We start from the raw sequence: 24,207 nt of genomic DNA, 5'->3' as shown, positions 1-24,207 counted from the left end.
GACTTGCTGGCACTCCTGGTGTTCCAGCACTGCATCACGTGTCCGTGCAGCTCAAACAACCACTGTGGTCCCATCAGCGGCAACATTTCAGCATACAACAGTAGCTGTCTAAGTATCAAAGGCTGAAAGTGTAGCGATATGAAGAGTGAAAGCTTCCTAATCACAAACCTATTCAGTCATTATTTAGATACTCATCAGTCGGGGTGTGCTCAGATATGTGTGGTGAACTAAAACCGTATATCTACCCCTCAGAGTCTATGCATGTGCTCCAAATGGCACCACAAGTATGGCTCAGCTACATGTAGATGCCGTAGTATTGCTTCTGATTGAGGCTGAAGTCATCCGTCTCCTCTCCTTGTCTTTCATGTTGGCTGCATTAGTGACAGGAGGGTAATCAAAGCTGCCATTAATGCTTGGCCATTTCCTCTGCCCTTGTCATGCAGCCCCACAGGGCAAGACTGTGCTTCCACTTGGCTGGAGAGGAGGGGGGAAGAAATGGCTGAAACCACCCAGCTAATGGATTTTCCTCATTTCCTGTGGCTTTGGACATGAAAGAAAAAAAAAATCTCAGATGGTAGCGGTGGTAAGAGTAGTGATTTGTTAAGAGTGCAAATTAAGAGATAGCAGACTGGTTTTCATACTGGAAGCCTGTTTCAGGTTCGCTCGACAGGTTTATATGAAAAAAATCCATGGCAAAAATAAGAAAATACAGCTGGATTTGATGTAGTATTTATGCTCTTTATATTGAAAATATATCCTGTTATTCAATGATGTCAATGGGGCTGAAATGGAAACTTGAAATAACTGGCTATCGTATGATGATGATTTATTAATCAATTTCTTTTTCAATTACTTTTTCAAATCAATCTGAAATTAAACAATAGAATTCCAGTATTTCTAATTTTCGGAAGCACTGCGCGGGAAGTCAAAAAATATTGTCAGTTTCTGCGGTAGCAACCATTACACCATTGTAAATGAGATCCCAAATTAAAGTTTAATTTGCTGCTGAACTGTTTAAAATCATAAGCCTACTTTTGACTCAGTGGATGGAAATGCTTTAATTGTATAAAAGCTGGACAGTAATAAATTAATCGAATGCCAACATCAGTACCAGTTTCATCCCTGTGAAATCTGCCAGGCGCATTTATTGGAATCTGTGAGGATTACATTGATATAGACGTTATATGAAAGGCACCAGCCATAGCTTTTAAAACTACACTTGTGTCAACTACATCTTGCACAATTATCTAGATCCTGCTTTTAACTGACCACCAGTTTTAATGAGGAAATACAGTAGAAGCTACACTGCATGACCGACTGTAAAACCCCCATCTATTGAGATCACGTTTTGGATTCCTCCTCCTTTTATTCTCAGAGTCATGCTAATCACCCCCTAGATCTAGCCTCATGTTTAGCATTCACACTTGAGAACGGCTTAAATTTTCTTATGTAACTCTATGTAAGAGAATAACGATATTTTCCACAATTCTGTGTACATTTTTTTGTATGTTTGATGTAACACCAGTTGTGTGATTATGGACTGAAAAATGTCACCACTGTGTTGGAGAATACTGCTTCTACCATACAGCCGCACTGTGTTCTCTAGTGAAAAATTCCAAAACTTTGAATGTAATACTAGCCTGTGACTGTATCTAACACAAATGTCATTAGGGTGTGATGAGGTTTTTTTCCCCCTCTTGCTCACCTGTCAAAAATCCCTGTCTTGCCTCATTCAAAAATGACTGACAGGCAAAACAATGTGGACTTAAATTCGACATGCGTAGAAAGAACCATTCATCCAGTCTGCCTCCCAAGCTCTCGCCCTCTCTATCTGTCTCTTCCTATTTCTAAATCAGACAGTGCACTACAAACATTTAAGGAGACTTTTTTTTATATATTGTGCCTGCTGTGAGCAATTTAATTTAACTGTGCCTTAACTTGTGAGTTTCTTTAATCAATTCTATCTTAAAATTACCCACCATCCAACACTGTGCCACTCCCCGACGTTAAACGTATGTCTTAGTCCTGCTGCTCTGAACGTGGGCTGCAAACTGTGTGAGTAATTAGTATTGCAACCTCTCCAAATTCTTTCATGTCTGGATTGAAATTTATAGCTCAGACAATTAGTCTACTTACACTGGTTGCTGCCTGGTTAAGAGTTAACAGGACCCAACTTGTGTGCTTCTGTATTTCTTCAAATTCGAGTGATATGTTTTTTACAAAATCAGAAAAAGTGTGTAAAAATGTGCACGCCATCACAGCAGATGAATGTCTAAAATGTCTCATTCATTGCACACAAATGTCTGCACAAGGCAACACACACATCAGAGCTACAGTAATACACACAAGAGAGGAATAGAGAGGCATTTGAGTGAGTTTTTTAGAAGGAGAACAGTGAGGGATAAAGAGTCTGAGAGAACAGAAGAAGGAAAGAGAACGACAGACAAAAGTGGGTTAGCTGGGAGGAATGGTCAAAGAGAGAAAAGTTTAGGATTTAGAAGCACTTTTGTAAAAAAGCAGTGGATGAGAGACAGGGAGGACAGAGATCAAGGTCTAACAGACTGTACAGAAGGCCTGTGGTGTCCTGAAGTCTCTGGGCTGTGTGTCTGGTAAATTGGTGGGTGGATACATGGTGGTTGTTGATAAGCAGAGAAAAACAGAGCTCAGTGCCTATAAATACATATTAAGTGCACGTAGGAAAAGCCTGGAGACATGGGTCTAGGTGGCAGTGGTGCAGTGAGGGTAAAGGAATTGCAAAAATATTACATAGTTTAAATTAGAGGGGATAAGGACATTTTCTGGCGCTTTAACATTTGAATTTACAAGAAAAAACTATGTTGGGATCTTTGTAACATCACAAATCAGTTTTTCTATTACATAAGGGCAGTAAACAAAGGGAAAAGGTGCATCTTACGCCTTCATCCTCAGAAGAACTAGCCTCTTTTTTTTTATTGTTCTTACATTATAACCCTCACAAATACGAGAGGAAACCAATCGGATGGAAGCTTCTGGAAAGAACAATACAAAACTGACCTTGTTAAGCATTTATAAGGAGTGTCTTGGAGGCTTTATGAGCAAAGGAAAACAAGTTTTGCGAGAGGGGGAACAATAAACAACCGATTCAGATTTTCCAGAGCTGTGAGGGATGCGAGAGCTACAAGAGGAGGAATACCAAAGCATACTGCTCACGTGTGCCTCTTTCTCCTTGCTGAATTACTCACATTATATCAAGAAAAAATGAGAGGACGAAGGTGTCGTTGCAAGAGGGGCGAGACAGGCTCCCCTCTCAATTTCAATTCTCCAAAGACCAGAGATTGATGGGTGGAGCTGTAGGAAAACAGAGTGATGGTTAAAAGAAGTGACGGGGAGAGAAAAGGGACTGAGAAAAACAGGAAATAGCCTTGGGAGCGTTACAAAAGAGGCAGAGACGTGAACGAGGAAACAAAACGATAAAACAATGGTAGAAAAATGAAGATGAGACGCAAAGGAGTGTAGGCATTGATTAGATTTCAGTGTCATTGAGATATGTAAGATTATAAACACAGGCACAAAATATGCTAAACCATGGAATTGTGTGGGTTTTAAAACAATAATGTGTACTGTACTGTAGCCTATAAAATAACTCTGCTAACTAATGACTATGAACTAAACCACAAAAAATACTGAAGCTTCAAGAGATAACTGAATGCTAGCAGTGCTACAGGTAGTGCCAGGGGATTCCAGCAATGCCTGACCATGCCATCCCCACAGAAAAACCACAAGCATTGCTGCCAGGCTGTAATGTTACGGCTCCAATTCAAGTCTCATACTAGCTCTGGCTGAACCCTGGAAGGCATCTTGCACAGAAGGAGGGCTGTGCATTTTGTCCTCCATCTCTTTCACTGGAATCCTATTAGTAAAGGATCGCCTCATGGCCAGTATGGACAGGAGGAATGACTACAGCGACCAAAAATTATACACATGGACCTGAAACTGACTTCAGAAAATGTGAACCTATCATTTAAACAAAATGGGGAAACAGATATTTTTCAGAGCACAAATGTTTACCAGTTTCGTCAGCATCGTGAACATAAGATATTATTTGCATGCAATCAGTTGTGTGCCTACATTAGAGAAGACTGTAGTAGCAAAGAGGCAGAAAAGTGCGGTGGCCAACTGGCAATATAAAGACATAAACTGACGCTTTGTTCCATCTGTGCTGTCATGCTTTTTCCAACAAGAAATCCAAGCAGTAAATCTTCATGTTACATGCCAAATTTCTCTTCTGCCTAGAGAAGTCACTGGCTTGAAATGCAGATAGCAACAGTAACTAATGATGTGCACACCATGAAAGAAGCATGCACATTTAATTCACATGGTAAAAAATGCACAGGAATAAAAGAGGATCTGTGTACATTTGCATATTTAATAGAAAGCCTTTTTTTTTAAAGTCTGTTAAAGTTGACAGTAGCTTTTCCATTACTGCACTGCTAAAAAAAAAAAGCAGATAGTACTGGCTCAGAGCTCCAACAAACTGATTTTAATGTTTCTTTTGACAGGACTTGAAAGCCTCTTATTTTGACTAATAAATTATGAGTTGTACTCTTCTATTTAGGAGAGAAAGTGCTTTGGGTTGAGTGTGCTGCATGTTTAAGCAGACTGGCGGTTTGATCTGTTCATGGACAGTAAATTGGGGGATAACATGTGGAATTAAAGGTGAAAACCCTACCCTGCATTTCTCTCCAGGGTATGATTTTAACAGATCGTTGCTCTGAGCGATGCGTATGCCACGCCCCCCTCCAAAGTCAGCTCTACTTCATCAAGAACTGAGACTCCAAAGCTCATATTTGAGTAAGCGCTGCGCAAACATGATAAATGCCCCCCCACCTCCACTGAATGCCCCCGTCCTCCCAACGAGCACACAGCATCACAGTTGGTAGGGAAGCTCTCTCGCGGCACACTAATCCATGCTGTTTTGCCAAGCTGCTTTCTACTTGCAGGGCCCAACAATATTGAACTCACTTTTCCTCCCTTTCGCCTTTTTATTTTTGTGCAAACAACAACAAATTCTAATCCTTTGGTGAGCCCAACCATATGGTCTTTTCTTTATCCTTTCTTTATCCACAACCCACTGACATTAATAATCTGCAGGACAGGGCAGATGGTGGGCCAAAAACATTCCCAACATTCAAATATTCATACTGTCCTTTTTCTTCCCTCTTTTGGTGAAGCAGAAATCCCAGCCAAAACTGATATGTCATTGCCAATGAATAAGGTACTACATACAAACAGTTGCTTTCAATGAAAAGCTGTAGCACAAACTGATCCGCATTCTGATCCAATCCAAGTAACGGAACATAGTTTAGCATTTGGCAGCTAAAGAAACAGATGAATGCCGGCCCCATCACACAACAGGAATGTGATAGTTACAATGGTCCACAGCAAAAACATTGCAATTTCACAACGAATTATAGAAAATTGACATTTTTCTTATTCAGTTCCCCACAGAGACAAAGCTCCTGTCTTCTAAATCAATTTCATCATCTACAGTATATACTGTATGCCTACCATGATGTATAAAAGGGGCCAAAGGACATAGAGATTTTCCATGCAACAGATTATGACTTCAAGACCCACCTTGCACAATATTTTTCACTTCTGTAGTCTACTTAAAAATAGTTTGGTTTAGGTGCTAGAACTATACAACTAGTGTTAGAATAAAGACATGTGGCTGTGTTTTACGAAATACAGAATGTGACAGAATACATGTTTGGGGTATGCTTTGAACAAATTTCTGCAACCTCTCCTTGTTGGGGCTTCGCAAACACTTGTCTCCATGTTATGGCAATTCTGCTGCCACTTGAGGGCAATCTCAGAAATATGTGTAACAATCTGAGTGGAGCTCTGTTCTTAGTTGTTTTAGTGCTGTTGTTGGTCCTTAAACATTAAGAGTGTTTAGTGCAGCTGCTTTGCTTTTATAGCCTTTTTGCTGTCTTTAATTTCAAATGGGGCATTATTAGCTTTTGGAGGACTACTCAAAAGTCTATCTGCATTGATAAAACATCAAAAATCCCTCACTCTGGGGCAGCTGATAAAGACAGATGTTTCTGTGCAAGCATAAATAGACCCTTAGGAAAGTATACATTGTTAGATTAAGATGCAGCTAAGTATGTGGTTAGGGCTTACATGCTGTACAATGCATGGGTCACAGTTCCTGTCATTGTAATGACAGAAAACAACAACATTTTACAAACACAGGTGGTATCTTTAGGAGATATGGACAAATTGACCTATTACATGTTTTCTAGAGAGACTGAGCCGAATTTCCTTCAAGAAAGGAGATAAACTGAAAGTGAATGTCTGACTTTTAATTGGGTAGCCTTGCCTGAGAAAAGCGGTGATCTGAGAGCTCTTGTTTGACTCACGCTAGGCTTTACACAAGAGGTAATCTAATTTGAGCCTTGTTTAATACAGTATACTGCTCAGTGATAGGTATAATTGCTATGACTGTTTGTCCAGGCAACTTAGTCTGCATCTCAAAATAACACCTTGTGGAAAAATAAGTATGACAGTTCCAGACTAATTCACAAATGTAAATTTGTCAAAAATCAAGGCTATGCATGACCAGAAATGTTTTGCTCTAATTGAAAGCTAATAGCGCTCCATGTCTGCTATGCTAACTCTCTGCTTGCATGTTAGTTATAAGAAGATTTGTCAGTGTGTTGCCCCAAGCGCTCACGTTAACAACCACAAGCAGACAGTGCTTTCTTAACAAAGAGTATGCAAAGTCCATGTTATATGTTAGGTTTTCTATTTTCATTTTTGTTTAATTTTGCTATAACATGTAACGCTTGCATGCTTCAACAGGGTGTGCCAATGTAGCAATAAAGGATCTATAGACTAATGAAACTGAAGTGTTTGGTCAAGTTAAAAATAACGTTGCAATAAAGAAAATGCGAACCCATATGGGAATGTTATTGTGCCACATCATCAGCACATCCCAAGTGAAACAAATTACACGCTGACATGACTTTGAAACTCTGTTTGTTTCTGAGGCAAGCAGTGCTACTTAAGCGAACAGACACATTTTTTTTCATCCTATTTCATGTGCGAGCAATTCATGTTGAGACCTGGGTGTGATGTGTGGTTTGTTAATCTTCCGATCACAGGATGGTTGCCTCACTTGTTTTGACTCCTTCTTTTTCTTCAAAGAAGACATCAGTGGTATGGCTTGATGTGTGCGTGTGTTTTTTTTTTTTTTTTGGGGGGGGGGGTGGGGGGGGGGGTGGGGGGGTGGCTGATTTGTAGGAGTGCAACTTTCTGCTTTAATCAGGCTCATACTGTACATGCAGCAGTGTGGAACAGATGTTTAATCTGCATCTGTAGTGTAGGCTGGGTGCTGACAGATGTGGTTCACACTACCTTTATCCCAGTTTGACCTTAGTCACCTCTCTGCCATTTGCTAATTAGGTATGACAGCATCTTCTCCTAATGCCATGTTCCTGAACTCTTTCCTCAGAGGTTAACTTTTCATAAGTGGAGAGACAAAGACTCACCTTATCCCCAAGTTTACGTCTACTGCAACAGAGGGTAAGTTGCATAAATGAGATAAATGCAGTAAATGCAGTGCTATAATTATATCTGACAGTCAGGAATGTTGGAGAGTGACGGGTGAACATGGTATTTTACCTCCTGCTTCATTACACTCTAATGATCCCCCCAAGGTGTTTTCCCTGACACTAACTACAGCTTATAAAAGAGATCAGTTTCTGCCGCCAGGACAATGTGAAGAGACAGGGAGTTTTAATGGCTAGTGAAGGAGAAATCAAAGAGAAAAAAGAGAGATCATAGGAGAAACCTAAAGCTCAGCTACAAGCCAGACTGAGGCTCCAGAACACTGTAAAATGTTGATTACTGTGACAAGAAAACAGATATGGTAAGTATTCTTTGACATTCAGAATATGTCATGTTTAGATCCTTCGTTAAAGTGCATCACCAATTGTTATTAATGCATCTAATGACACTTTTACATTGAACTATGGTGGCTCTGAGATGCAAAACACAGCAGCACTAGACAAAATGTGTCTACCAAACAAGATAGATAAACAAGATAACCAAAAAGATAACCAAAAACAAAAATTCAGATTTGAAAGAAACTTTGAAAAAAAATAATTTCACTATCTCACAACGACACCTCACAAAACACAAGAAACCAAAACAGAAACATACAACATGCAACAGAAACAAAATGACGGTGTATTTTCTTTTACAGTTGTTTTGTGAATTTTTTTTTTCTGAAATGATTTTTTGTAGCGTTGTCTGAAGTGCTGTTGTGTTTTTGGATTTGTTGCTGTGATTTTTTTTACAGTGTTGCTGACCTTTGTGCTTTATTATCACCACACTTAACACTTTTGGCGCAATAACTTCAATCTCCGGTAACATAAACAGGTCAGTTTGGGCACAAACGAGAGCACAGAGACAGGCGAATATGCTTCACGAATAGAGAAATGTGGAGCTGTTTCTTAGGATCAAGGTATCAAGGCCAACAGCTGAAATGAACCCAAAATTGCAAGTTTTTGAAGGTTCGACTCACAGATTTCTTCACATGCTCCTAAACTGTTACATACAGCACAGAAAGAAACGAGAACATGATACTTGGCTCAAGTTAAAGGAATTGAAGTTAGATTTATTCAGATTCATCCTGCAGCCAGATGTATTAACTTCACAAGATGACAGTTTTCCAAAACTCTGTCCAGTAAACGAATGTGCTGTGAGTAAGCACATTGTTGTTGTTGTTTACTGGATTATATCTGGTATCGTGAGAGTGAAAGAACCACTTATAAAAGGTAATACAGTTAGCATGTGCTTGCCCTAAAACGTTTATTGTGTGTTCCCACAGTAAGATGTGTTTCGAGCTTTAAACAGTTGTTTTAAAGCTTCACTTTTAGCCTCTTTGCAGTCTGAGTATGCAAAAGTGCTGGTGTCCAGAATGCTAAGGACATGACACTGTCACTCTCCCCCTTTGTTTGGAGACTCTGGGAAGACATTAAAGGCTCATTTCCAGTCACGAAACGCCCTCTGCACCTCTGATTCTGTCATCTCGTCCACAGTGAGGATACCACTGCAGGCCGGGCTCAGGCCAGATGAATCAGTGTCTGCTGCTTTTGTCACATCAGCTGTTGAGGTGTAGTGTGTCCAGACAGACACAGAGCAGAGCCTGTCTTTGAGTGACAGCTCCTTCAAAGCAAAATGACAAGATGACAGACGGTATCAAAGGCCGAATCATAGAGCTGGATCGGGTTTTCTGAAATGTTTATGGGTGGGCAATTAAGCTTCACTTTATGAGTTCTAAGAAACAATGGGTTTGTCGAGGATGAGCTATGATAGTGGCAGACCATGAACAACTTGCCTCTGGTACGGCAGAGAGTTGGCAACACATGAAATTGCACATGTTTTTGTGTGAACATACTCACACATATGTGCGGGCACACAGATGGCAGAGGAATTTGGCCAACGCTCTGATATGCAGATTGGATGCTTGCTTGTCATTTCTGCTGGCTGCAACTCTGCGTTATCGTTCCTTCGGCAAAACATTAGAGCTGATAACATTTACCTGAAGGGGGCGGTTGACTGATCTTATCGTCAAGACATTGCTGCTCCTGCAAGGCATTAACAAGAGCTGTGTGGAATTTGCCGCAACTGTATCACTGCAGAGTGATGCCCACGTGTTAGGTGCAGACATCCATTTGAGAACACACACACATCAACACAATAACACAAAGAAATATGACCACTCTCTCCTCCTCCTCATCTCCCGGGCAACTAGAGTATGACTACAGTGACAGCTAGGACACTGCTTGTCCAAAGTCATCAGAGGTGGCGGTAATGTTTTGACACTCACACACATGCACACACACTTAGAGACACACGGTGTGATTTCAGTTGCAGCGAAAGAGTGACGAAGTTGCGAAGAAGAATGAATACTGACGTTCAGCTTTAAGAAAGTGCGTGAAATGAGAAAAAAAAAAGTGAATGCTGACGTCTACCAGACATGTCAAACTTAACGATTATGTTAATCAGCCACACTAATTAAAAGTGGCACACCATGCTAGAATATATTACAGAAGAAAACATCTCTGGCTTACTAATATCTACGCACTACATAAATCACGACGGCTGATTACTGTAGATGGCAGAATGCCAGCAGTACATTAACAGATTATTACAGTGGGATATGGGCAGCTTTCTCCATCCCCACTAGACCATAGATTAGTTGCATAAGCTTCTGCTACTGGATGCTCATGGCATGATTTTCTATTGTGCAGCAAACCATAAGTCTGCAGTGCTTACTGTCCATTACATTACCGCCTATCACAACATCTGCCTCGTTTTAAGAGATGCATATCAGACTGGTTTCAATTTTAATTACAGGGTATTCAACTGCTGCATCTGCTTAGTCAACAGGTATCGTTAAAATGGAAAAATACGACATTTAAATCGGAATCTTGTAACGAATACATGTTTGTTCATTTTGTAGTCCTTGTGAGCCACCTTCTCAGAAAGCAACGTTTTTACTGATATGCGCTTGAAAAGATGAAATGTATTGTTTGCATTTCAGGAAATAACTGAAACAAAACACTATTTAATAACTAAGTATAACACAGTGTGCATCAGTGCCCTGTAGCGCTACCAAGAAAAAAATTCAAGAGAAAACAAAAGAGCAGGTTAAATATTTCACATTGTGTTTTGAAATACACAAACTTGGAAAAATGTTAGCTTTGTGTACCTTATCTCAGAGAGTGTGTCTATTTTTTCAAAACAATTTTCAGCATGATTTTCTGTTACCCGAAAAAATGTATTAATTTATCAGGGATGAATACAGGTGAGTAAAGTGGGTACACGGTGTCAGCTATCATCGGAGGATTTTAACATTCTAGCTCGCTCTGATTTCCTCCATCTCTCCACATGTGATAACAGACAAGCTGTCACATACAGAGAAAAATGCATTGAAGCTGTGCTCTGCGTGAACCTGGTAGAACTATTGCCATCAGTGTGTCACCGTCTCTGCGGGGAAGGCAGTAAGGGGGTCAGATTACTTAGCCTGAAGGCTCCATTTGATCATATGTATCAGTTCACTGCACTCGGGGAAATATGTTCAGCACATATTCAAACTGGTGGGTCTCTGTGTTGTTCTTAATTTGCTGCTGTGAGTAGGTCTCCAAAGTGAGCACTTGTACACATATTTGCTGTTCCTCCACACACACTTTAATTTCTTCTTCAGCCAAAGCTGCAGAGCGAACAGTAATACGCGGTCAAACAAAGACAACATTAGAAAAACAAGACAAAGAGCAGTTAAAAGCCTTATGTGCTGCTAAATCACACAATGACACAGCTATAATTTTAGATGAATTATTCAGTGATCAAACAGAACTGAAGGTGCAACATAAATCAATAGAAGTCAGATATTTTGTGTCATCAAGCAATGTTTTTACAAGCTATCATGATTTCCTGTTATTTGTCATGAGCATTCACAGGCAAGGTTGGTTTTTGTTCCAACAATCACTGAAATGCAATGATTTGGAAGGTAACGTCTTCAATGTGTGGCAATTATTTGTCATTGTCTTCAGATAAGTGTACATTTGAGGCTTAAGGGAGAGTTGTAATCTCATAAAATCAAAGCTTTTACAGGAAATAACCTTTACCTAAATCAAAAGCATGAAAATACATTCATAGTGGCTTTTATTGATTTGCTACCTTCTGCATGCTGCAAACATATCCAGATTTGGGTTCAATTATGGACGATATATGTCCAATTATTCTTATGGTAGTGTTTAAATGCTATATGTCATGGTTCACTGCATGCACCAAAGTCTATTTTACACCACTCCCAGATAAGTGAGCCAGCAGCTTGGGGGTTAATGTGGTGCTTTATATCCCCAGCTCTAGTGTTGCCACTGTGCTGCTCTGAATTTCCTTTATTTCCAAACAGAGCCGCACTCATCTTATGTGCTCTGAATGACTTGTCCTGAGGCGGTTCATCCCTTTATTTCCTCACTCAAAGTCAAAGCAGAGGCACAGGAGACCTTGTGAATATAGTGTTGCGCAGTCAACGAGATCAAATGCACACGTTTACACATAAACAAGCAAAAACAGCCAAATACATTTTTAAAAGGGTGGAAAAATTGAGCCTATTTCACAGAGGTGTTACTTTTGTTTGATAATCCAGATATACAAGATGACAAACTGTCCTGCTTCTTTTTCTCAGTATTCAGACTTTTGCTTCTTTGGATGATACATTTGGGCACCTTCAGCTGAGAATAATAAGAGATTTTATTTCAGAGGTGTCCACACCTTCTTCAGGCAAAGCTCTTCAGTCTTGTTCTTGTCACCTCCCACGATAGATGCAGCTGGATGATATTACATCAGCTCTCACATGCGGCCAATCTCCCACTAATATTTCACATTTAACACAGACATTTCCCCCAGGCTGTGGTGTGTGCCACTGTCAATAAGTCATTGACACAAACAAGGTGACATTTTGTGGCTCTCGTCTCTTGTCTGCCCAACACTTCAGTCAAAAATTTCCCACAGACCGACTCAGCAGAGATATAGATCCCGCAGTGAGGAGGGGCAGCGGAAAAAGCAGATATCGCTTCTAGGAATGCAAAAATTGATTTCACTGAGTGTCACTGAGCAAACGGTCTGACTGACTGACAAGCAATACAATTAAGCTGAAGCAAGGAGCAGCGGAAGACCATCATTATATCAATCACCAGTCCTTCCCACGCCTCCCTTCTTCAAGCATTTGCGCTCATCATCTAATTGCTTTTGTGTGCTCTCAAACTAATACTTCTGTAAATATTACAATCATGTGTCTGCAGTTCAAACCAGCACAAAGAATGAAAAACAGGAGGAGACAAAGACAAAGAGTAGAGGTTTGCTTCCAAAATGCTGCCACCATAAAGTACAACCCTACAGCTGGGACCCAAACACACCATAAAGCCCATGCTTATTTCTGTACACATTACACACAGGTACTTGCTACAAAGTCCCTTGTGGTCCTTATGGTATATCCAGCAAACATTTATATTGCACTAGAAGGCACAGGGAGAGACTTAAAAAGCATTAAGTGTTTTGTTATGGACTGGTCCTCCCTATAAGAGTTTTTTTTGTTTCTTTCTTGTTTTCGCTGCCAAGGGCTACCAGTCCAGCTTCAAACTGTAGTCATTTTCAGTTTCTGACTAGTACAAATGTAATTGTTGGCCCTTGATGCTGTGAATCTGAGCCTTCTCCACACAGAAATAGACCTGTCTGTGTTCCACACTGACAGACACCCTCATCAAGTGGTGTGACAGAAACCATCTCATACTAAATGTCACAGGAAATGGTCTTTGACCCTCTGCAAAAGATTGACCATGAACCAGCTGTCATCAAAAACCGGATGATGGCTCAGATGTCCTCGTGTACTTACTTAGCAGTCCACAACCATTACTGTATAACACACACTGGCAGCAGAGACATTCACTTTCTAAGACGACTGAGGTTTTCTGCAGAGAGTAACCATAAAAGTATCATTTCATGTAGAAATACAGCATAGGTAGGTAATTAGTATGACCCATACGGAGGCTGTTAGTGGAAAGTTGTAAAAGACGCAACAAAAACAGTTGAGGACACAACATCTGCTAACGTCTGAATATGACCTGCTGCCACCAGGAAGAACATGTGGCTGCCAAAGAGCAAAACAACCTATTTCCCACATATATGGTTTGTTTCCGTCTCCATTAAGCTGCTGAACTCCAGTACTAAAGATTAAAGCAGTATACAGTAATGTGTAAAACATACATGCACTTAAGTAATCCTTAGTTTCCCTGAGTCAAGTCCCTCCATGCTTTTATGCGGCTTCTTTTATGTTTTTATGTGTAGTCTAGCGTCTCTGCAAATTTTAATGTTTCTTTTAGGTTTTCATGTAAGTCTTTTTGTTATTTATAATCTAATAGGTCCTCGTGTTTTTATGATGGTGTTTGTATGTTTTTATACTAAGCAACGAACTGCAATACACTGCCTTAGACTAATATCCCACAGGGGACTGTAAAGTTAGCTTTATTTTATAGACAACCGTGCGACTGGTGGGGATCATGTCCACACTGGTCAAACATATTTACAAGGACTGAAGGAAAAAGATGACCATTGTCACAGAAGAAGAATAGCAATTTTTTTCTCCAAGAAAAGAAGAGCTACGCTTCCTTCTGATTTTAAAAGGAAAGAAACAGAGAATGCATTAAGTTCCTTAACATATTTAGTGTTGATGGGCAGCTCTCTGCTGTAACTTTTGTTGTAAACAATAAAATTAGGGCCACGTCTCTTCTTGTATCAGATTTGAACTTCCTAACTTCTTGAAGTCGTGGTCTGTACTTTTTGTTTGCCTATTTGTTTAAAGAACCCGCAAATGAAGGTATGATTTCACACTAGAGGGATAAACAGCAAAAAATAGAATAATTCCTTCTGTATAAATTTGTTTCAGCCATCAGCATTATAGCCTCTCCAGCAAAGCAATGGTGCGTTCCATTCAAATGGAATTCAAATGGAATGTACCCTGGGGGACATAACCCCTTTGGAATATAGGAGGAACCGCAATAACTCCAACCTCAGTATCTAATCACTGTCACTAGTCACTGTCTTGTGCACAGTGGCAAAGACTACATTGATTTACAGTGTATGTACACGTGTCTATTTGTCCATGAATTAGTTTCATGCACAATCTCTATCCAACTTCTATGTGTGAACATATTGTTGTGGTCATTTATGTTAGTAAAACATAGTCACGTGTTCCTTATGAGCTGGTGTTGTAGACATGCCTGGTTAGAATACACTAGACACTAATTTTAAGTTGTGTTGCACAGTCACTTCAGCTTTGATGGCATTTCCAGTTCAAGGTCAATGAAACACAATGTGAAATATTTGTATATCTGGGACTTTTTAGCTTTAGTTCTAATGGTACTAAACCATTACACTTTTGGCATTTAAGGTTCTCTGTCTCTGCACTTTTTATTCTAAATGCATATTTTGTAAGAATACATACTTTCCCAAAGATGTGCATGCTTAGTCTCCAAATTCATGGCATAAAATGTTTACACTTAGAGAGAAAGGCAGACATTATGGTAATGCTGTAATTCAGGGTTATTTCATTCCTGACCACATGTACAACAGGGCGCAGAGGATGGTGATGATAATAATAACTGAGCTTAGTCATCAATTCAGGTCATAATGCAGCCGTTGTGAAAATATATTTTCATCTGTGAACTTAAGCAACATCGGGCAGGGCATCAGCTGGGATTTTCATTTCCATCCCATAAAGCCTCTCAAATCCTACAAGGTAAGTCCGCAGTCTTTACATATACTTCAGAACAGGCTGATAGGATTAAATAAGTTAGACTGCCTCAGTGTCTAAGACTGGGTTTACTTCATGTCTGGAATAATGGACCAAACTGATGTGATTCATCTCTGTTACATCACAGTGGGCAGGCACTGTAGGCCATTTTGTGGTCTCAGTAAAAACTCTGTCACGTTTGCAGTGAAATCATACCAAGGTGCATTTTGCTTGCCCAAAAGAGAGAACAACTCTGCCACCACAAAACAGAAGTACTGGCTATAGCATCTGATAATTTTCTTTCTCTCTTAGGGAAAAAAAAGAGAAAAGAATGATCAAAGGATCAATACTGAACGTCTGTAGACAAGGAATGATGGAGAATACCAAGAATGAGAAAAAGACAGAGGAGCCGATAATCTAACTGAGAGGGCCAGCGTGAGCGCAGGTTTCCATGGCTGTGGATGGTTGGATGGTTGGTTGATCGTTACAGAGACACTGCGTGCATGCCTGCCCGTCTTTGCAGCCTGATTGCCTGGCGCACATTTGCATTAGACTCGAGAGAAGCTGAACAGAAGAGCACAGGCAGAGAAGTCTTTGATCTGAAAGTCTCTGTCTCTTTGATGCACTATGTGGAAACACACCAGCAGATTTGGAAACAAGGAGATCATGTTGGGTGTTAAGTGGATGTGGATTTGAGTGAATGTTGGTATGTGTGGGTCTTGCAAGGAAAAAGATGAATGTATTGAAAATGACTGAGCAAATCTGTCAAGACCTTAGCTGCTGTCAAAATTAGCTCACAGACACAGATAAAAACACGCATACATATGTCAGCAAGGATTGTCCTTCTTCTTTAAGTCAATTGGATTCTAGCTCTTGCCATTTTTTGTCAGGATTATCAAACATCATGGCTGCTCTGACAACCAAAACAGTCAAACGAAACCACAGCCCCGTGCTTTTCTTGGAAAATGTCATCTCACATTTCGGCCTTGGTTCAACATCTGAGGCAGTGATAATCTGGATTCTTACATGTGCGTGCATTTACAACACTATCTGCCCACGTCTCCTCGTCTGTCTCTCTTCCTTACCCCCTGACTTTCCAATCCTCCCCCCTTACCTCTCCTCTCTCCCACCCCTTCCCTCCTCTTACCTCATTCTCATCTCAGCTCTTCCCGGCCTGTCAGGATGATTTCAGGCTTGTTGCGTCTGGCCTGACTTAGTGTGGTACGATTGAAACGGTAATTACTAAGTCTCTGAACAGCTTCTCCGCCCTCCCTCCTACCTATCATCCACAGGCTTAACCCCACTCTACATGCTGACTTGCAGGGGATAGAAAACAGCCTGTGTAAAGAACCATTAACCCACAATTAAATTACAATCACCATAGCAAAGTACGGGTGACATTTAAATCCACCAATCAAGGTGGGATTAGGAGCAAAGAGCATTTCTCTTGGGTTGCGTTATTGTCTAAATATGACAGCACAGACAAAAGAAATGTGAATTAATCAAGTAGTTCACAGAATGCAGCGGTGGGGCACTTTTACCACCGGGTAGACTTATATCCTTAAGCCAAGGTGTATTACAGGGTGTGTGGAGGTAATCCTAGGGTGTTCTGTCACTGTCGCTGTTCTCCTCTTTTTTGTGTGCGACATTAATGATATGTTGTGCTGTCATTCACTGGTTCTCAACTGGAGCAGGATTAGGAGGAGATGAGGCAAGAAATTTGGGCTTTGGAGTTGAATCCTAAAGCTCCCTGAATTATTTCTTCCACTGCTGTAGATGATAGCCAAGGAAAAATAATGACCAAATAGACGGCTTGGTCAAAAGAAAAGTCACCACCTGGATTTAACCAGACAAATAGGTAAGAGCCTTCCATGGGAAAAATAATACACTAATAAATATTTCAGCTGGCAACAACCTGGCTTTGCAGATGAAGTGCGACACCCATTATGTGTATGACCTACTGTAAAAAGCTCTAAGGGTTCAGCAACATTATGTGACCAAAATATGGGGGCATGAGGCCAGCTGTCTACCTGAGTGACCAGCTTTCTCCATCATAGTTTATTTTTTTCTACCCTGATTTCTACCCAGATTCATTGGGCTTAAACTGTAAAAGAACCGTTATGGGAATATGAGACATAGTTTTCACACATGGATTGGCCACCACAGTCCAGACCTTACCCACACTGCAAATCTCTGGGATGTGCCGGAGATGACTTTAGCCAGAAGTCAGTCTCTCTCATCGTCAATTCAAATTAATGAAACTTTGGATAGAAGTGACAAGCTAAGGGTGATTCAGCAAAATATTACAGTGTGTGACTTCTTTATTTTTTTTTGGCCAAGCAGCGTTTGTAGTCACTGGGCAAGTTTTTTTTCTTTTTTTTTCTAATGAGTTAGAAATTGAATACACTTTATTAACATTTTTATGATAACCAACACTGCGTGAGATACACCCCAAAGGTTGAGGCATTTCTAGCAAATTCTTTGTTGTGCATGTTTTTCTGCATTTCGACCAGAGAAGGGGGACAATTATCTCAGATAAAAGTGCTCTCCAATCTCATGTACTGACCACGAGATTCACACTGTATTCAATTTGGAAAATGCACATTTTTCCATGTTAGATTCAGCTACTTTTCAGAGCCCTTCAGAAACTTTTTTTGCAAACAGAAGCTAGTGACAAATTTGAACACTTTTAGGACATAAGCCAACCACTACCTAACAAGTATTAGTCGTCACCCTCTGAAGGAACATCTCACTCTGCCTCTACTCTGTTCTCGATTTGGTTTCTATTAGTTATGTTAGTGCTGTTGTTGGTCCTTTAGATTTACTCTGCTGTGGAAAAGACAGATGTCAAAGTGGACAAAGACCTACTTTGTGATGTTGTGAAACTAAGTGTTAAGATAATAAAGATTGTCAGATGTACTTTTAACCTGAGCTTCTTTGCTTTTAATCATGTTTTGCACTATTTCCTGTATGTTATGAAATCAATTGTCGGCGTCTAGCTGGCTTGAGCTCATTTTCAACCAATTAGCAATCGATCAAAGCACACTGTATTGTTAACTTTTTGGAAGATCGTAGATCTGTCTTTCTGCATCGAAAACATGGCCATGAAGGTACAGTATAAAAGCCTTAACTCTCGTGCCAAGTTGAAGTCAAAGCTTGAGAGCCCTGCCAATTGACATAAATAATTGAGAATTACTGGCAAACACATTAATTAGTAAGTAAATACTTCCTGGTCCTAAAAAACACGATCGCATTGGCCAAAATCCCAGCTTGATGGCAGTCCACAAACCATTGTGTGATGCTTTTACATTACATTAATAGATTAATTGTATTAATACTTGAAACTCAGTTCTTAAATTGATAACACAAAGTAGTTTTGATCATCTGCGTGTTCAGTTATTTAAGCATCAACATGTTGATACAAACGTAATGGGATCTATCTAAAAAAGGAACTAAAATTACTGAAGTGAAGGAAATTCATCTTTAAAGGGACATGAATATCTGAAGAAAATTCATTGCAATCAATCCAATATTTAACTATTAATATCCACTGGCGGGAAAGTCATCTAATCAACCAAATCATTGGGATTTCTCCTATGGGCACTGTGAATGTTCTAAGTCATTTAGAATGTGTTAAGATATTTCAATGAATAAATGAACATTTTGACATGCTGTTGGCACTGTATGATAAGTCCATGGATCACTTATGTCATTAGTATTCAACCTCTGGGTCCCATAGATATCTGTATCCTTAACATCCTCCAGCTCATTCTCCACATCCTCTAACTCTAATCCTACACCAAAAGAGATATTCAGCCATCATTGCCATTCCTAGAGCTATGCTGTAAGCCAAGCTTAAAGTTAATGAATGTGTTACAGACAAGCAGCTAACATTAAATAAAATCGCTAAACATATCAGCATCAGAAAAAAATGTCATAGCTGACAAGATTGTGTGACATTATCAAATAACAAAACTGCTTTGATAAATCAGTGATACAATGACAAAAACAGTGATTCCAAAGGGCAAAGGACCTCCAACATAGCCACAAAAGAATATGATGTGTCACCTGAAAGCCCCATGAGGTGAAATGCCTATTTAACATTTGGCTATGACACAGCGGAATGATGTCGGCCTTCAATCAAATATCAAGGTTGTGCTGAAATGAAAGCAATTTGATATTGCCAAAGAAGCGAAGGAGGAAATGAGATTGATGTTGTGAGGAGAATGAGTAGGTGGTTGGATGCAAAAAAGGAAGTCGGTCAAGGTAGAAAGCTGCATAGTTGGTGTTTTACGCTGACATGGCCCTCAAGAATGGCTTTTCTTAAAGAGAATGGACTTGACACTGAACTTCCTGCATGGTAGAGCAGGGAGAGATGTGTATTTTAAATGGAGTAAAAGTAGGGTTAGAAAGAACTGTATTTCAGCACAAAATGCATTTGTGCTGAAAAGCAGAACAACTTACTTCATGGGTTTGAACAGTGCCTGGCCATAGTTCTGAAAAGTCATGATGAGCTTCAGCTGGGTGCCTCCAGACTTCATTGCTGTTGGAATCAAACAGAAAACACCACAATGAACTTTACATAAGCTGACAGACGTTATAATTACAGTATATAGTGCATACAATCTGAAAGAAGCTTCCCCACTCTAATTACAGAAAGCAAACCTGTTCCATTTGCCCTAAGATGTCTGGAAGGTTCATAACATATCAGAAGATCTGAAGGGAATTTTGGCCTCCAACTGTTTACAGACATGAAGCCAGTTTATTGACCTCAAACTTGGTATGATGGGATTCAGTTGTCTGGTCTTAGTGTGGGCTCAAGCAGCAGTGTTCTGAATCCGCTGCAATTGTCTGACCAATGTTACGGGCAGACCAGTAAATACAATGATTCAGTAATACAGTTTATAAAAACATGTACAGCAAAGAGGCTCTGAACAAAGAATTTATTTTTCATAGATTTAAGTTGGTAAGAAAGTTGCAACTAAAGTTTAAGTTAACATCACAAATTATCATCAGATCAATGAAATGAGGCATTACACACAGATAGCATGTCATGTTAACTACACTCCTGACTGTTACAGAACATTTCTCATTATCCTGAAAGGCATCATAAGGCTTATCCAGACTTAGACTTATCCGCATTCAGTTATTCTTTAATTGATTGTTTAATTAATCAACACATGCTAGCACAAACACACATGGTATTTTTTTCCATAAGTTAAACAGGAAATCTACTCTTTTTTTTCATAACATACAGTATTTTCAGTTTGTGTGACCGTCTCACAAACACTGATTTGAGTGCAATTCAACAAACAGTTCATGGCATATCCAACAACAATTTACTCTCATGTTAGTGACATACACTGTTGTATATGCAAACCTCCATTTGTGCAGTGGCGTGCAATTGTATCTCTGTGTGTGCTTGAGCGCTGAAAAGACTGAGATCTGATGTCACGGTGTTTGTTTGATGAGAAATGATAGTGAGGGTTTGGTGAAGGACAGCCAGTGCTCGCTCTCTGTTCCTCTGCTGTTTACTCTCCCCCTGTTTTCTCTGGAGGGCCTATCTCTTTTTCTCTCTGTCTGTCTCTTTGTTTTTTTATTCATCCTTCTATCCTTGATGTTTTCTCCCTTTTTCAACATGATAATGCAGTCTAAAGGCACTCCTGGGACTGGGCTCGGTGCTGGGCGAAAGACGCTGAATTTTGCAGAAAGAATAAAACAGCCACTGTACACGTTGCCTCTGTGCTGATCGATTGGTTGCCGTGTTTTGGTGGCATTTCGGCACGGAACAGACTTCTCAATCAATGTTTTCAATTATTTTTACATATGGGAACCCACACAGAAAAGCAAACTATGTACAGGTTGAAAAAAAAACGAGACGTGTGCAGATCAATGTCTGTCTGGCCTCACGTGCTGCTGAGCAAAGATTTGCATGTTCATGTGGAGGTTTTAGACCTTTTAAATAAAGGCAACTTCAACTGTAGTTGTTGGGAACTTGTGCATGTAGGGGCCATGGTGATAATTTTTTATTCTAGCCCACATGCAGTAAACTACCCATATTCGTTGTGACTTGTTGTTGCAGAAGCTATTACCTCAGGCTCTGCTTGGAGTTGTGCACTCTGATTGTCAAAGTCACAGATTGTTCAGTCACCAACAACAACATTTATCATATCTGCTGCTTTTGCACACCATGTCTACACTCATGAAGGGCACTCAGATGAGGTTTTAATCTATAATACAGCCAAGAATTCCTATCCTTAAGTTTAGATAATAGACAACTGCTGCTGGCTTCTATTGGTATTCTGCCCCAGGCCTGTGTTAAGACTCTGTAATTACTGAGCCACCATGTAGTTAGCTGGCAAGAGATGCTCCTTTCCCTATCCACCCAGGCTGACAGGCAGAAAGCAAGAGGGAGAAAATCTTAGATTATTAGTCTACTTCTTAACTAGAAAGACAAAAAAGTATATTTTTCCACTAGTAAACAAGCAGGTATATTCAATTTTAAACAGATAATCCTACTCTTAGATAAGCATTTATTCTCTTCCATAGGCCAGCTGCGGTTTTGTCACAGGTAGATAACCCTGAAATCTGGAATCTTTGTCTACAGCAAGCCCAATATGGGCCACCTTGAGTTGACAAGCACTTTTGGAATGTGTCAGCTTGACACAGCCAAAAGGGAAGACAATCTCCTTCTTTTCTTTTTTTTTTTTAAAAAGCAGAAATTGATTCAGTTTAACAGCCCAAGCAAGCATGGGTCACCACCTCAGCGCTGCATCTGCTTGCATTCTCAGAAAAGTCTTTATGGTTCTCTGCCATATTTATAGTGCTTAAAAAGCCACAGCACTTGATTTGAATGAAACTGCAATGTAGCTATGTGATTTGCATCGAGGCCAGGTGTTCTCTGGGGCTTGATGTGTCCCTCTGTGACGCTTTGTGGAAATGCATGAGGGAGGATTGGGATGTTTTATCATCCAGCCGGCCTTGTAAAGGCAGGAGTGTGCAGGCTGATCAGATGGAGTTGCATTATGGCCTGCAGCTTACTTCAATCTTCACACATACTTGTGTGTTTGTGTATGAGGGTGCGTCAGCGCACAGCACACTTGTCAGTTGGTTAGCCCCCCCCCCCCCCCCCCCCTCTGACTCTTAACCAACATATCCTGTGAAAGAATGTTGAGGAAAACATTCAGCTTTGGTTTACTACACACTGACACTCAGTGTTACCAAATTGAGCTACTTGTGAACATTTAGGCTGCTTTTGATGAATTGTGCTTAGTCCAACTGATTAAACATTTGCGATAGAGCCCAGCAGCCCTTTCACCAGTACAGTACAAAGGCTCAACCTGCAGAAACTCAAAACATAGTCATTTCTGTTGAAAAAAGACAGGCTGATTTTTCATTTAGTTATGCTGTGATAGGAGCCTTATGAAAGCTTATGTTTGCTAGAGTACTCTGACAATGTGTTGGGGGCTTTTCTGATCACATTTACATTTTTATAATATGTGCTGAATTTTGATCACTGTCACAAATCAAAACAACTCTACATGTAAATGCAGGTCTTGTTGACTTGTGTCAGCCTTGTGTCAGTCCTCAGAGCAGAGTGCATTTTCTGATTCTCCATCTGTGTGCTGAAGCCCTCACACTGGGTCGCCATCAAGTTATCCCGCTGTGTCGATTTTTATGACTCACCGACGCTAGTGATCCTCTGGGTCAGCAGGTCCTTCAGGAGAGCATCGATGACCGGGTTGTGTCTGGAGTACAGCTCGTATCGATTAATCCCAATGTGAAAGCGGAGCCAGTTGGGGTAGGAATCGGCAGTCAGCATCCCTGTCGGGCTGAACTCGCCCACGTTGCCCTCCCCTGCCCTGGATGAGAGGATAAAAAGGGAGAAAGTAGAGGGAGAGAAAGGAATTTCAGGTTTTGGGGTTTGACAGGTGTTGTGCAACAAAGACAGGGCAACAGATGAAGGATGACATTAAGATGATTGTACATGAGAAACTGCAATCTCTTTATGCATTAAAGCTGACTGTGACATTTGCCTCAGGTTTGCTTTCACTAGAGCAAAACACTTTACCATGCCTGATCCTCAGCTGCTTTGGGGTCAAATCTGATGTCCGTGTTTACGTTGAACAGGGTGTCCTCGTCCGTCAGAGGCGGCAGGGATCTTTTATATAAGGGGTGGTCAAAAAGAGCCGACAGCCTTGAACCCTTAACCGGCATGTTCTTAGCCACCGTGGCGTCCTGTATAAACTGCCTCTTCCTGTCGGCACGTTGATGCTCGAGCCTCCGGAGAACCTGCGTTTTGTCGCCTGGAACCGGGATCCTTTCCAGAGAGTGGGAGGACACATTTGAGCTGGGCTCGTTGCTGAAGTCCTGGAGGATCCGCAAAGTGTGCTTGTTAGGCCAGCCCTGCTTCCCCCAGCTCTGAGGCTCCTGGCTCGGCGTGTGGGAGCAGGAGCAGCCGCTGTTGCCGTGCCTCTCCAGCTTGGGTAGCAAGTCTATCATTATGTGCATCGAGCATGCAACGAGGAACACCATGAGGATCAGAACCCGAAATTTGCGCAAGAGGATCATCTTCATGGTCTCCCTTTTGAGCAGATGTGAGTATTTACTGCAAATTATGAGCACACAGATGAACAAGCTGACTACATCGCTGATTATGTTTATTAAACTGGACGCCAATCTAATGAAATATACATTAAACAAGTATGAGCCATCCTCACTTGCCGTCTTGAGTAAAGGATTCAGCGTTCAACCTTAGTGTTTTCAACATCAGAGTCCTGCGCGAGTCGCGAGTGTTTTTAATGTGAGATTTCAGGGACACAAAGTCTTCCGCAAGAGTCCAGGTAAAACAGGTCGAGTCG

At 40.6% G+C, this 24,207-nt stretch overlaps 1 protein-coding gene across 1 annotated transcript in view; it reads right to left on the bottom strand.

Moving 5' to 3' along the window:
• Positions 1–23,923, bottom strand: part of fam20cb (FAM20C golgi associated secretory pathway kinase b) — a 50,858-nt gene extending 26,935 nt beyond the window's left edge. The window contains exons 1-3 of the mRNA XM_072372968.1: positions 23,418–23,923; positions 23,033–23,208; positions 19,811–19,889 (exon numbers count right to left, since the gene is read on the bottom strand). Of these exons, the coding sequence (XP_072229069.1) occupies positions 19,811–19,889; positions 23,033–23,208; positions 23,418–23,923 (761 nt within the window). The remainder of the gene's footprint in view (positions 1–19,810; positions 19,890–23,032; positions 23,209–23,417) is intronic.
• Between the last annotated feature and the right edge of the window lie 284 nt (positions 23,924–24,207).

The sequence above is a fragment of the Leuresthes tenuis genome, unplaced genomic scaffold (assembly GCF_036924035.1).
Source record: "Leuresthes tenuis unplaced genomic scaffold, fLeuTen1.0.hap1 SCAF_20, whole genome shotgun sequence".
In the NCBI taxonomy this organism is placed as follows: Eukaryota; Metazoa; Chordata; class Actinopteri; order Atheriniformes; family Atherinopsidae; genus Leuresthes; species Leuresthes tenuis.
The sequence above is the reverse complement of the archived record's forward strand: the minus strand, read 5'-3'. Positions and strand labels throughout refer to the sequence as shown.